This window comes from Diabrotica virgifera, chromosome 7 (genome assembly GCF_917563875.1).
Source record: "Diabrotica virgifera virgifera chromosome 7, PGI_DIABVI_V3a".
NCBI lineage: Eukaryota > Metazoa > Arthropoda > Insecta > Coleoptera > Chrysomelidae > Diabrotica > Diabrotica virgifera.
Genome location: NC_065449.1, coordinates 189,820,500 through 189,836,245, shown reverse-complemented (window position 1 = coordinate 189,836,245; position 15,746 = coordinate 189,820,500). Strand labels below are relative to the sequence as shown.

The following is a 15,746-nucleotide window of genomic DNA, read 5'->3' as shown; positions in this document are numbered from 1 at the left end:
ACATACATTCTTCTTTTTGTGTCAATTAATTTAATTCAAAAATATTTTTTGGACACCCTGTACAAATAATTATGTTAATGTTTATATTATTAAATAGTGAATTAACAAACCTTTCAAATGAGAGCTATCACACGATTCCTATTCTCATTTAAAAAAATCATCGATTACGTCATCACTTGCAGATGGATGACGTCACTAGTGTGGTATATATGCCAAAAAATGGTAAATTAAAAATAAAAATCGACCTTTACGAAATCGCTGATTCCTGTAAAAACGAATTTATTAGAACCTTTACGTGCTCACTGTATATATCAGACACTATAATTTGTGATATATTTATAAGTGTTTAAAAAGATTTTGATTATATTATTTAATATTTATCTACGATTAATACTGTACTGTATACGTTCCCAGTAATAAGTCAACTCCACCTGTATTTACTTATCTAATATAAAAGATATTAAATTTTTATGATTCAATGCGGTTTGCGCTCTTATCAGCCGGAAGCTTGCTTCCTCATTGTTTACCTTAACAGAGCATATTCAAATAAAAAACAGTCAGTGGACAACAGTGTTAGCTAAAATGGAAGATCAAATTGAAAAACCTCAAAGTGAAGTATTATTTCGACAATGTTCGATAGAAACACCGCTGACACCTTCCAGATATTCCCAAGAGGATGAGTTTTTTGACGAATCCAAGGATGCACCTAAAATAGTCGACTGTAAGAAAAAGTCTCAGATGCCAATACCAGACAAACCTGCTCCCATTATGAAACCTCAAATTTCTCCTAGGTTAAAATCTAGAGCTCCTCATTTCGAGAATATGGAGGTAGGTAATACAGAAATGATGAAAAAAGAACATGGAATGAGTGCACCCATGGTATCTCCTAAACCAAAAAGTATGTCGCCTATGTTTGAAAACGTAAAGAAGAGTGATAGTGATGGAGGAAATATTTCTCCTACGGCAAGTAAACAGTTTAGAAGCAAACTTGAACATATTTATAAAAGTGAACAAAATCAGAAAGCACCATCACCGCGAACTAGTGTCTACGATAATAATATGAGTGAAGGTCAAGATATCCAAAGAAAAACTTCGGTTTCCAGTTTAAGAGAAGAGTTAAGTAAGAAACTTGAGATTGGTTTCAAAAAAGATGTAGTATTACACGATCCTCCTTCCACTAGTTCTAGAAATTCTAGTGATGCATCGGAAAATGATATGATGACAGAAGCTCACTTGTCTAAAGAAAATATGATGACAGAAATAAACGAGGAAGAGGAAAGATCCGTTGGTCTACTAAAAGGTGAGTTTAATGATAACGTATGTTTAATTTTGGATCGTCATCAGCTGTTTAACCCATCGGCGGATGTAGATGTAAGCATATTTTGGGTGTGTCCAGTCCATGTGTTTCTGCTGTAGCCCAGTAAATGACCGTTTTGGAGTGTAATTTTTAGGGTCAACTCATAGATTTATACAGGGTGTTTCATTGGGAAACAGAAATACTTGAATAGTGAATCAGGTCAGTGAAGAGGTCACTGAGTCGGTTCTAGATATAGGTACAACATTTATACGCCAGTCAATGGGAACAAGAATAGGATATTACCTCCGAATTCTATCCTACTGCATGGATTTTAATGAAATTTTTTGCCTAGCCTCTACTTATCTCTTAATTCAAAGTCTACCCTATGCCGATGTGTGTTTTTATCTTGGGGGTGGTCCCCCCCCCTTCTTAGGGGTGAAACATTTTTTGGTTAAAATTACCACGGAATTCGCTATAGAACCTAATTCTAAGCAAAAACTGTTCTAAATTTTTTGCGAATACCTTAAAAACTATGCATCTTCCTAAAAAAACTATATTAAACATGTTTGTAGGTTATAAAAAAACAAACAGACACTTATTGCCTTTATAAATCTACTAGTTATAATACAAAAAGAGATATGGTAGGTGAAAATAGTTTGTTTTTTGGTACATTCTCAAATTGGTATATTCAACTTGAAATAACAGAGAAACGGTCGATTTTAGGTGTATAATGCCACTAATACTTTTTGTAGTGCTTGAAAAGACCTTTAAAATGAGCTATATTAAAGGTCCATTGCATTAAAACTAAGCGAGATATGCTGCAAACAAAATTAATAACTAATGTATTTTAAGAAAAAATGAGAAGTAATTTTAACCCCCATCCATCAAAATGTAAATGCATCGTTTTCCTTCCACAATACCTTTTATCTACTCTATGTCATATTATGTATAAGTTTTTAGTTTGTGAAAACTGTCATTATAGATAGCAGTGCGTGAAGTGTTTAAAGTGTGCGTGAAGTATCAATGTATTTTAAATGGGACTTACTTTTTCGCACTGTTTTTGAAACACTTTCATATAATCAAATTCTTAACTTTCGCGTTGTCATGGTGATGACATAATGAGCAATTAATTACGACAAAAGTTTTGACAGTTTTGTGGTTTGAAAGAAGTTAGAATTTCTAAATGTCAAAGTTCTAAAAATTGTAGAATAGAAATGAATTTCAGTGACGAAGAGTTACAGTTTTTTATTTGTTTATGGTAGAGTAGATAAAATATTGTATGAAACTGTGCGTGAAGTACTTTTTGCGAACTTACGCGATGTATAGCACTCGCTCCGTTGTCGCTCGTGCTCTAAATATCGCGTGCGTTCGCAAAAAGCATACTTCACGAACTGTTTCATAAATAACTATTATTATAGTGTTATTTCTATGTTCAAAAAGTTGTACGGGTTTAAAATGAATGGTTTTTAAAAACAAAGATCCAATTATAGAGAGCATTTTTAAATTTTCTTAAAAATCTTCCTTTTTCTCCATGTAACTTGAAAATGATTAGAGATACGGTAATAAAAAATAAAAAGGAAATTTTTATCTGAAGAAGCCCTAACATTTTTGTGTGGTATCCTTTTTTCGTATCCCTTATTTTTTTTTGAGTTACATGGAGGAAAATTTTTTTGTAAGCATTTATTAACAATCAGAATTACATATTCTATAAGCTAATTTGATAACAAGTACAATAACATATATCAATGTATTATTGTACACTAAAATGGCGTTATGAGGTACATCACCCAGCGGTTTCACCTCAGTTTCAGCGAAGATCTATGGGCCATAATCTTCGCAATCTTCTGTTGTTTAGTGGCTGCAGTAATGGTAATATTAATTGGTTGGGGTGGTCTTCTAATTTCTCGTGATGTCTGTTGGCTCTTTCTTGAATTACTGTGCTGACTAACGGGATGTTTAGGTCTGTATGAAGGGTTTGATTGGAAATGTACCACGGGGTATTTGCGATGGTGCGTAGAATTTTTGATTGAGTTCTTTGGATAATTTTTGTGTTTGATTTGCTGGCACAACTCCATAGTTCTATACCGTAAGTCCATATAGGTTTGATGGCTGTTTTATAAATCAGCAGTTTGTTCTCAATTGAGAGTCGAGATTTTCTACCTATAAGCCAATTAATTTCTTTCACTCTCAACTCAATTTGTTTCTTCTTCTTTAAAATGTGTTGTTTCCAGTTAAATTTAGAATCAAGATGAAGCCTCAGGTATTTGACGATGTTCTGTTGTGGTATGTTGACTTGATTAAGGCTAATATTTGGGCATTGGTCTAGGTGTTCTTGAAGTTTTAATACTGCAGCTCTTGGATCCTCTTCAGTTGCAAATATTGCTGTGTCATCAGCGAAAGTTCCAATGGTGGTTTGAGGAAAATGAAGATTTTTAAGAAAATTTAAAAATGCGCTCTATAATTTGATCTTATTTTTTTCAAAAACCATTCATTTTCAAGGGAAACGATGTATTTAAATTCTGATGAATGAGGGGTTAAATATACTTCTCATTTCTTCTTAAAATACATTAGTCATCCACTTTTTTGGAGAATATCTCGCTTAGTTTGAATGTAATCGACATTTAGTATTGCTCATTTTAAAGGTCTTTTTAATCACTACAAAAGATATTGGTATCATTATACACCTAAAATCGACAGTTTCTCTGTTATTTCTAGTTGAATACACCGATTTGAGCATACAGCAAAAAAACAAACTCTTCTTACCTACCATATCCCGCTTTGTATTTTAACTAGAATATTTATGAAGGAACAAATCTCTTTGTTTTTTTATAACCTACAGAAATATTTTATATAGTTTTTTTGCTAGATGCATAGTTATGAAAATATGGCCAATTTTCAACCACGAATAACTCAAAAAGGATTGAGTTTTCAAAAAATAATTATAGAACAGTTTTTGCTTAAAATTAGGTTCTCTAGCCTCTTCCGTGGCTATTTTAACCCAAACATTTTTCATCCCCGAGAAGGGGTGGGAACCACCCCAAGATAAAAGCGCACATCAACATAGTTTGACTTTGTTTCTTGAGCTATTCCCTACTTACTTTGACTGCCTTATTAATGCCTCACCGATTTTTATAACCGAGTTACAGGGTGTTTTATCAATTTTGCCCATTTCTTTCTGGTCCCATTACTTTAGAACCAACCTGTATATTTTTTTGATATTTGGTACACATATATGTCTATTTATATACTATTTATAACCTTAACCACCCAACTACTAATCATAAGAAAAATCAAGGTCCGGACTAAAAAAATTATAGATTTATTGTGACTGAAACAACACCCTGTTAGTGAACAAATACTCATTTTAAATAGAATCAATACTTATTTACCACATTGGAACAACCCGTTTAGTAATCAGAAGAAAAATCCAGGTCCGGATTAAGAAAAAGACATAAAGTAATTGTGACCTTGAAACAACAATGTGTATATTGAAATTTTCAAAATCCGTTTGAACTTTTGAAAAGAGCACAAAAAACTACGTTTAAGAGTAAACAGTAGCGATCAACAGGTAGCAACAAAATATAACTTCGGGAGATAGTATCATAAACTTTGGCAACAGTGGTAATCTTTGACATTATCTAAGATTAATATTTTGACAATATCATAGTCGCTCTAAATGGAAGTAATAAAAAACGATTTTATTACTAATAAATAGATATTTATAAAAATAAACCAAAATGGGTAAAAATTTTATGTTAAGATAGGTATTTAGAAAGGTATTTGCATGAAATATCTAATAATAAAATAATAATAAATACTCATTTTTTGTTGTGAAGCGAAACAAATTTCGATTTTCGCATAATTTTGGCACGGTTTTTAATGGACTTTTTCTTGGAAGGTTTCACTTTATTTTTCGTTCGATTTACTTTTTCCATTTTGTTAAACTATTGATAATATTTTTAGAATAAAAAATCCTCCGAAAACTTTATATACTCGCATTAAAATTAGAAATATTTTTACGTAAAATATACTTATCTACCTACATATAACTAAAACTCACAATTAACAACAATTTATTCTTTCAAAGAGGCCAACAACTTATACAACAACAACAAATATATAATAAATTAACTATCAATAAACACTATTTTCCTATGAAACAACAAAAACGAATTCTTAAATTAACACACTACTGCACTGAACAGATATCGATAAAGATGACAGAACAGATTAGAGAAAATCTGACGCAGGTTTGTCAAAATGACAGTGATAATTTCTCTATGTTGCCTAATTAGTTATTTAGTTATAATATAGTTATAATATGTTCGATTTCTTGTTAGAAATAAAAAATTTTAGTAGTTCCAAGATTACACAAGATCTAGACATGGGATAAAAAAGTTTATTTGAAGAAAGTTTTTTTTTTCTTCTTAATGGCGGTACAAGCTCCTTTTTTCAATATATTATTTAGTTATAGAGTACCTAATTTCCACGTACTAACATATTTCTGAAATTGGTCTCTGTACCGCCATTCTTTATTATATTACGAATATGTGTGGCAAATATCTCGACAAAATATTCAAAATTAGAGCCGCAATCTTGGAACGCGTTTGTTGCTACCTGTTGATCGCTACTGTAGCCTCTTTTAATGGCTCGCTTCAATTTTTTGCGCAGACAATTTAATGACATTACTTTTGAAATTATATCGAATATATTTGTTAGAGTTCGCAAAAAACGGAAGCAAATCATTAAACTTAGTTTTTTGTGCTATTTTCAAATGTGCCGACGGATTTTAAAAATTTCAATATAGAGGATGCTGTTTCAAAGTCACAATTACTTTATATTTTTTTGTTAATCCGACCTGAATTTTTCTTGTGATTAGTAAATGGGTCATTATAATCTAGTAAATAGGTATTGATTATTTTTAAAATAAGTATTTGTTCATTAACTTTAATAATTTGTTATTAATAGTTAATAATACCTGCTTTTTAATCTCAGAGTTCTTAAAAATTTCAATATACAGTGGAACCCCGATAAGTCGACCCCCGATAACTCGGAAGTCCGGCTAACCCGGACCGATTTTCATCAGACAAAACAAACAATTTTTCATTTCAACTGAGCTTTTTACCAAGAAATAAACAATACTCTATACAACTGTATGTAATTTAGATGTACTGTGCATATGGATTTCATGTTTTGGCATTTATAATGGAGTTTATCACTAAGTATACCGTATTTTAATAATTTTTACCATATTCTCCGGCTAACTCGGATTTTCGATAACCCGGATCGGCCGCTGTCCCGATTAATCCGACTTATCGAGGTTCCACTGTAATTGCAAAATTAAAGACATTAAATTGTCTGGCCAAATAATTGAACCATTGTACCATTAAAATTAGTTTTTTGTGCTCTTTTCAAATTAATATGCAAACGGATTTTGAAAATTTCAAAATACAGGTTGTTGTTTCAAGGTCACAATTTATAATTTGTTTTAATCCGGACCTGGATTTTTCCTGTGATTAGTAGTTGGATGGTTTAGGTTCTAAGTGAGACATATGTATACCAAATATCAAAAAAATATACACGGTGGTTCTAAAGATATGGGTACAGAAAGAAATGGGCAAAATCGATAAAACACCCTGTAATTCGGTTATAAAAATCGTGGAGGCAATAGATGTAGTATATATAGAACCGCCTCAGTGACCTCTATTCACCATTCAAGTATTTCTGTTTCCCAATGAAACAGAAATGTTTCCCCTGTATATTAACATTGTCTTTTTCATCATTAAATATTCTTCTTCTTCCTCTTCATAAGCAATTCTGCTTCTTCTTCTTCTTCTTCTTCTTCTTCTTCTTCTTCTTCTTCTTCTTCCTCTTCATAAGCAATTCTGCTTGTTCATTGGCGGATTGATACCTCTATGGAAGGTTGTCACTCCATCTTTTGTACGGTCGACGGATACTTCTTCTCGCCGATTGGTGATTTATCTTTTGCTATTTTGACCACATGTTTCTCCCCCATTCTCCATTCTGCTTATGTGTTATTCTATTATTTTTTTCTATTTAGTGTGCATTCGTTTATACACTGTAGGTATGTACGTTACATTGTTTTCTGATGCCACTCCTTTTTCGATATCTCAGCATATTTCATTATCTCTCATATCTGTCGTTTCCAATAGTCTTTATGTTGTGGCTGTATCGGGTCTTCTTGACTTCATCTCAGTGGCGGTCTCAGAGTCAGATTTTGGGAGGGGCGATGGTCTGTTGCAGGGGGGTCTGGGGGGTGCAGCCCCCCAGCCGGAAAGGGGGTCCGGAAAATTTTTAAAAATATGGCAAGATTTTGAACAGTTGATGGACCGAATATGGACTGACTGTCACTTAGTGGTTGTGACGAACGGAGAAAAAGGAAAATCACTTATTATTATTACAATTAGTATGAGTGGAAACAGTTTTACACTATAATAAAAAATAAAAAAGCAAGCCTCTAAAGCTTGTTGTAAATATTGTTCGGCTAACTTACAAATAAAATATTCAAAATATATTTTGTATTCTTGTGATTGTATCAAAAACCAATTTAGAACTATTGAAAACAACTCAAAGTCTAATAGAAAAGGTTTGTGGGTGATAGTATTTTTCAATGGCAAGCCTCTGAAGCAAGTCTCATCTTTCTAAACCTTTGACGATTTAGGTGGTTTTACTTTATCACGAACAAACGTCAAACTTCAGAGGTTTGGTCTGACAATGTTAGTTTTACGCTTGAATTGAAAGAGCTCAAAACACATTTTACCTTTTAAAATGTTATAATTTACAATAAATATAAAATACAAATTAGTCTATTAGAATGGAAAAAAGGAGGTTCACATTATACATTGTAATAGTTTTATTAGGTTATAAGTAATAAAATAACAAGTTATAAGGTTTTCAAAAAAATGTAATTGCAAATCGAATTCAAGTCTTCGATGGCCACTTTTGGCGAATCGTTCTAAAACTTTCGTTGGGTCTACAGGGATGTCTCGATGGGCATGGAGTAGAGCAAGTCCAGTCAACCTGTCTTGACGCATCCGTGTTCTTAGCCACGACTTTATTCTCTTTAGAGATTGAAAGCTACGCTCTGCAGAAGCATTGCTGATGGGAAGTGTAGCTAAGACTAGAAGTAGCTTGCTGACTGTAGGGAACAAATCTCTGTTACAACTGTCTAACGCGTCCAGCGCTGTTTTTGGAAATTCGTCCGTGTCTTTCCATTGCATTTCCCAAAGCTGTAGTTCACCTTTCAATAAGCATTTCATTTCAGCTTGAGACATATCAAAAAGTTCTCACACTTCGGATTAATATGTATATTAACTTCTCAATTTTTCAGAAAACTAAGGTTTCTGGGGGGGCGATCGCCCCCCCCCCCCCTTGAGACCGCCACTGCTTCATCTTAGTATTAATATGTCGGTTTCGCCATATAGTGTTATTGAGACATCCTGCCAATCTATTTCCTTTTTGTACGTGATTTTTTACTTCTTTGACCTAGTCTCCGTACCTCCGTAGCTTGACAATGAAAATTTCAAGGTATTTTATTTCCATTAGGTAATAATTGTTCAATACATATTGATTTTGGGGTCAACTTCGAATTGCATCAAAATTTGGTTTTCGGTTCTACGCTACCCTCCACTTCAAAGTTAGACTTGTGCCGTTGGTTGCTTTTACTGGGGAGGGGGATTACCCCTTCTCGGGGGTGCAAAACACGTTAAAAATAAGTCCGGAAAGGAATAAATTGACTAATTCCAAGCAACTTTTGTTCCATAGAGTCATTTAACTGTCAATACTTTTTGAGTTATTTGCGACTGAAAATGTTTATTTTTCAACAAAAAACACGTTTTCAGGCGGTTTTTCGTAAATTACTCAAAAAGTAAGTATTTTATGGAAAAAATATTCTTAGCAAAAATGTAGATTATAAAAAAACGAAAAACTGGTGTGTTCATTTAATCTATAGACCAAGTAAACGCAAAGTTGTAGCTCATGAAAAATATGTTCTTACTCGTCAAATTCCAAATCGAATATTTCAACGTGAAATAACCAAAAAATGAAACAATCTTCGGGAAAACCCCATTAGAACTTTTTTAAAGTGTTTAAAAAAATTTGTATTTTTTACAAAAGTTTCTAGCATCAATACTAAGCGAGTGACGCTCAAAATAAAGTTGGCCCCTTTTTGTTGAAAAAAAAAAATCTTGAAAATCTCCCCGTATTTAGCACTCTAAATGAAATTAATCGTTTATACGAGCTGTAAGTTTGACCGGTTCGAAGAGCTTATAGGTATATCTGAAAAAAAAATGGTAAAATGCCATTTTTCCAAAATAACTTAAAAAGTCTCAGTGATACGTGGTGATACGCAAAATATCAAAGAATAAAAAAATGTAGGTTTTGCTTTTATGTATAACAATAATCGGTTAAGATATGGCTGTCAAAGTTTGCATACACTCATGATTAGTGACTCGTTCAAGCCCTTTCAACTATAAGCCTTTCAAAAATAAGCACTTTGAACCAATGAAACTTACAGATTATATAAAAAACATAAGTAAAGTAAATTGCTTGTAAAGCGATAACGATTAATTTCATTTCGAGTGCTAAATAGGGGGAGATTTTCACGATTTTTTTACCAAAAAAAGGGGCCAACTTTATTTTGAGCGTAACTAGCTTAGTTTTGATGGTAGAAACTTTTACAAAAAATAAAAATTAAGTTTTTTTTAAACACTTTAAAAAAGTTCTAATGGGGGTTTTCCCGAAAAGTGCTTAATTTTTTGGTTATTTCTTGTTGGTTTTGGTTATTTCCATTTGGAATTTGTCGAATAAGTAGGTACATATTTTTCATGAGCTACAACTTTGCTTTTACTTGAATCCTTTTTCGATAAAATACTTTTTCAGTTATTTATGAAAAACCGCCTGAAAACGTGATTTTTTTGTTGAAAAATAAACATTTTCGATCGCAAGTAACTCGAAAAGTAAAAAACTTAAAAAAGTTAAAAACTCTATCGAACAAAAACTGCTTAGAATTACTCAATTTATCAATTTCCGGACTCATTTTAAACGCACTTTTTATCACCCCCGAGAAGGGATGACTATCACCCCCCAAGTAAAAGCAATCAACGGCACAAGTTCGACTTTGAAGTGGAGGGTAAGTAGAACCTAAATCCAAATTTTCATGCAATTCTGAGTTGATCCTGAACATTACACGGTATCGCCGTATTTCACATTCATTTAATGGGCTACTGGTGGTATTTTTGCATTAATAGTCCAGGGCGCATCTGTTTTGAGATGGATGTTAAGAGGTGACTTATATTTTTTTGCAGAAATTTCTTGCAATTAACTCCTATAATAATAATTGAGTTATCCTCCCACTCAAAAATGTCCGGAACATTGTTTAAATAATCAAAATGTCAAAAAATGAAGGAAAAATTCGATTAATTTCTTCGTTTTTTGACTATAACTTTCAAAGTATTCACTTCCCAGAAAAGTTGTACTAGCACAAAAGTTGCATAATTAAATTTCCTACAATATAGGATTGGTTAAAAATTTTAAAAATTGTCACCCTTGTTGCAAAGTAGCAATAATTGCGAAAAAATTATAAAAAAACAAGTATTTGAATTTTACGTTTTTCAACCATTTATGTTACACGTAGGACCTTCATATTTTACCCAGGAAAACTTGATGACATAGTAAAAGAACACAGTAAATTTCATTAAGATGGGTTCAACAGATTTTGCAAAATAAATTTTGTAGTCCAGCTTTCGCAAAAAAAATCTTTTTTAAATGTCGCAGGACTGAAAATAAAGCAGATAGCAAGTTGAATTTTTTTTTGCATATAGAATAATACCGTACCTTTCATTTTAAATTTTTAAAATTAAAATCCATTAACTTCCACGGCGTCAGAAATGTTGTTAAATAAACATTAATTTTTGGTGCTATGCGCAGGACAGCGGTGTTCGATTCACACAAGTTGATTTCCACCAAAAATTTCCTCCAATCTTTATCTAATATATTATTTTCTTACTCTATATTTTGTTGTATTTTAATATTTTAATTCCACAAGAATCAAACTAATTGCATATGTTTAAAAATAATAAACTTTTATTCTCTAGCTTAAAATATATGTACCAAGAAAGTTTTTTCAAAAAAAGTGTTATTTCAAAGGACAGAGTATGTGTTTTTATTTTGCAATAAACAAACTTATTTATTTATATCGAAATATACTAAAAATTAAAATTTATCAATCATTACCAAAGGTCATTGGAATGCCCAATCAGAGCAAACTATCCGCTGTCCTGCGCGTAACACCAAAAAATAATGTTTATTTAAAAAAATTCCTGACGCGCGCCGTAGTGGTCAACCGACTTAAATTTTACAAATTGCAAATGAAAGGTACAGTATTTTTCTATATGTAAAAAAATAATTCAACTTGCTGTCTGCTTTATTTTCAGTCCTGCAACATTTTGAAAAAATGAATTTTTTGCGAAAGCAGGATTGCAAAATTTATTTTAGAAAATCTGTTTAACCGATCTGAATGAAATTCACAGTGTTGTTTTCTTATATAGTTTTATATAGTTTTTCTGGATAAAATATGAAGGTTCCAAGTGTAGCATAAATGGTTGAAAAACGTAAAATGCGAATACGTGTTTTTTATCGTTTTTTCGCAATTATTGCTATTTTGTAACAAGGGTGACCATTTTTAAAATTTTTAACGAGTCGTATATTGTATGAAATTTAATTACGCAACTTTTATGTCGGTACAACTTTTCTCGAAAATGAATACGTTTAAAGTTATAATCAAAAAACGAAGAAAAATATCGAATTTTTCTTTCATTTTTTGACATTTTGATTATTTAAACAATGTTCCGAACCTTTTTGAGTGGGAGGATAACTCAAATACTATTATATGAGTTATTTCCAAGCAATTTCTGCAAAAACATATGAGTCACCTCTCAACGTCCAAATGTACTAATATTTTTACAGATGCGCCCTGGTCTATAATTCGTTATATTACTTTCATTCCGGTACTTATGGTTACTTTTTGTCACGATTCTACAATTCTCCTTTTCGAAAGCGTTGTCTTTCATTTTTTCTATGTACAGGATGTCCAGAAACTCTCCCGACAAACGAAGACCGGAGATTCCTCAGATGATTTGAAGATAATTTAACCCAATTCGTCTACTCCGAAAATGCTTCATAAGGGAGCTAGCGATAGTTCTTTAAACATGGCGTTTTGTAATTATTTTTTTTAACTTAGCTCCAGAACGCTTCTATTTAGATTTAGAAAAACGAAAACTGGTACGCCTATTTATCTTCCAGAGATAAATCGATTCCATCAATTGCAAATTTTTAGTGCCGGTCATAGGCGTCCGTTTTTGGTAAGGCAACGGTTATTTTATTCCATAACTTTTTTGTCTCTAACTTTTAAGTATTTTTGACACTTGATTATTAAACTCTGAAGTATTCTGGTACTAAAAGGCACTCTTGTTTTTTAAGTCTGTATGATTCACCGTTTTCTATAAAAATCGATTTGAAAATTTTTAGTTTTTTGAACTTGAAAAGAATTTTCAAAAAAAAACTTTACAAAAACAAAGAAAAAAGTTATGGAATAAAATAACCGTTGCCCTACCTAAAAAGGACGCCTATCACCGGCACTAGAAATTCGCAATTAATAGAGTCGATTTATCTCTGGAAGATAAATAGGCGTACCAGTTTTTGTTTTTCTAAACAGAAGCGTTTTGGAGCTATTAGAAAAAAAACTAATTACAAGACGCCATCTTTAAAGAGCCCTAGCTCCCTTAGGAAACATTTTCGGACTAGATGAATTGGGTTAAATTATCTTAAAATTATCTGAGGAATCTCCGGTCTTCATTTGTCTGGAGAGTTTGGGGACACTCTGTATAATATTGATCGCTCATCTTAGTCCATCTGATGAGACCGCTCCCGTCTGAAAAAAAATTTCTGATTCGGTTTCTTTGCGGATTTCTATTCAAAAATGTCTCCTTTAAACAAATCTGAAGGGTGCCGGGCAAAATTTTTGGGCAGAAATTGTTTAAATAATTCTTTTTTTACAAATACATTAGAACGTCAAGAATCCGGATTAATTGGGACCGGACCCCATCCGGATTATCGAAATTACCTCAAAAAAAGGCCAGTATACACATTAAAGTACAACAAACGTTTTAAAATTTTAGGTTTTCTCTTGTACAGTAAAGTGTCTAGAGGTGAAATTAATCAAAACATTTTTTTATGTTTAAACACTGTATTGTAATTAATTTATAATAGCAGCATGTGTACAGTAAAAACATCAGACACTATTTGGGCTTTTAAAAAAATGTGTAAAATATTTTTGAACTGCGGTAGAGGTTCGTTTTTCGCAGCTAAGTTCTTAATTTATTTTAAAAGAATCAGATATTTTTGCTAGATACAAATCCGGATTATTGACGGTCCGGATTTTTGACGTCCGGATTATCGACGTTCTACTGTACAAAAAATCACTTTTTTGGCTCCGCAACACATGTTTTTAGGTTTTCTGGGTCATTCTAAACAAGAAAGGTATCTTGTCGTTTTTCTCAGAAGTTAGCAGTTTTTGAGTTATTGGCGATTTAAAATCTGAAAAATGCTAAAATGCGCTCTTTCCAGGCTTAAAAACTCATATTTAGATTAGTATCTTTGAGGTTGGCATATGCTTAAATTGAAATCTAGACATTTATCTTCAAATTTCTGAAGAGAGATCGGGCTATACCTTCAATTTGTACCGTTGTTTATTAATTGTTAATAATGGCATGTTCATACGATTTTTTTGTCGGTGCGGCGCGCCCTTTTTCAACAATTTCCTTCTTCTTCTTCAGGTGCCGTCCTCGTTCCGAAGTTTGGCTATCATCAAGGCTATGCGTATTTTTGATACCGTAGATCTAAACAATTTCCTATTTTTCCCCAAAAAATATTTTTACAAATGTTTTGGGTAATTCTAAATAAAAAAGGTATCTTGACATTTTTGTGAGAAGTTAATAATTTTCGAGTTATATGGGATTTAAATCTGCGAAAATACGCATTTTCGAGGCTTGAAAATTCAGATATAATTTATTATTTTTGAGGCTGTCAAGTGCCTAAATTAAACTAAAAACATTATGTTTAAAGATTCTGTAGAGTAATTTGGGCTTATTTCAATTTAAAATATTGTTTTTTAATTGTTCATTATGCGCGAGAACACTCGAGTTTTAAGCCACATAATTATGGTCGCGTATAAAATTAAAGACAACGATATAGATAAATTGAAACAAGACCCGATTACTCTACAGAATATTGAAATTAAATATATTTAAATTTCAATTTAGGCACCTAGAAACTACAAAAATTATAATTTAGACATGAGTTTTCAAGCCTCAAAAATGCGTCATTTTCGTATTTTTCAGATTTAAATCGGTAACTCGACAATTTATCAATTTTTGCGAAAAATGAGAAAAGGTCTTTTTTTGTTTAAAATAACCCAAGAATTATAAAAAAAATGTTCCAGAATGACAGAGGTAATATTTTGAATTTGTTTAAAGAATTCTTTAAACAATTTCTGTCAATTAAAGTCAAGTGGACGCACACCATAAACAATTAAAAAACAATGGTTTATATTGAAATAAACCCCGATCACTCGTCAAAATCTTAAAATTGAATGTTTAAACTTCAATTTAGTAACTAGGTAACCTCAAAAGTAATAATTTACATATTCGCCTCAAAGCCTCAAAAATCCATATTTCCCCTTTTTCAGATTTTAAATTGCTTATAACTCCAAAACTGTTAACTTTTGCGAAAAATAACACGGAACCTTTGTATTTAGAATTACCCAGAAAATGTAAAAAAACATTCTGAGAGGAAAATACGAGATTGTTGAAAGAGCGCGCCACACCGGCAAAAAATCGGATGAACATGCATTATAGGGCTTTTCATTCACAGTTATTTGTTTCGAGCTTCTGTCATGTGTCACATAATATTAAAATATCTACGTCATATGTTATTGGTATATAAACCAAAGACGTATGACGTAGATATATTAATATTACGTGACACGACATGACAGAAGCTCGAAACAAATGACAATCGATGAAAAGCCCTATTAACAATTAAAAAACAACGCTATAAATTGAAGGCAGACCCGATTTTTCTTTAGAATTTTGAAGATGAACATCTAGATTTTAATTTAAGCCGATGGCAACCTTAAAAACGCTAATTTAAATACAGTGCGTCCATAATAAAGTAACGCATAAATTCATTATTTCGTAAACCCGCGACTTAAAGGAAAAATCCCGAAACAGGTCGATTTTTGTTTTTAAATTCCAATTTTTTTGAATAGATATCATACTAGTGACGTCATCCATCTAGGTTTGACGACGTAATCAATGATTTTTTTTAATTAGAATAGTGGTAATGTCATATAGCTCACATTTGAAAGGGT

The 15,746-nt window shown here is 32.0% G+C and overlaps 1 protein-coding gene across 1 annotated transcript in view; it reads left to right on the top strand.

The window, feature by feature from the left end:
- Positions 1-518: 518 nt before the first annotated feature.
- Positions 519-15,746, top strand: part of LOC114333040 (beta-parvin) — a 35,893-nt gene continuing 20,665 nt past the window's right edge. Inside the window, exon 1 of the mRNA XM_028282861.2 lies at positions 519-1,300. Coding sequence (XP_028138662.1) covers positions 583-1,300 — 718 coding nt within the window. The 5' untranslated portion in view covers positions 519-582. The remainder of the gene's footprint in view (positions 1,301-15,746) is intronic.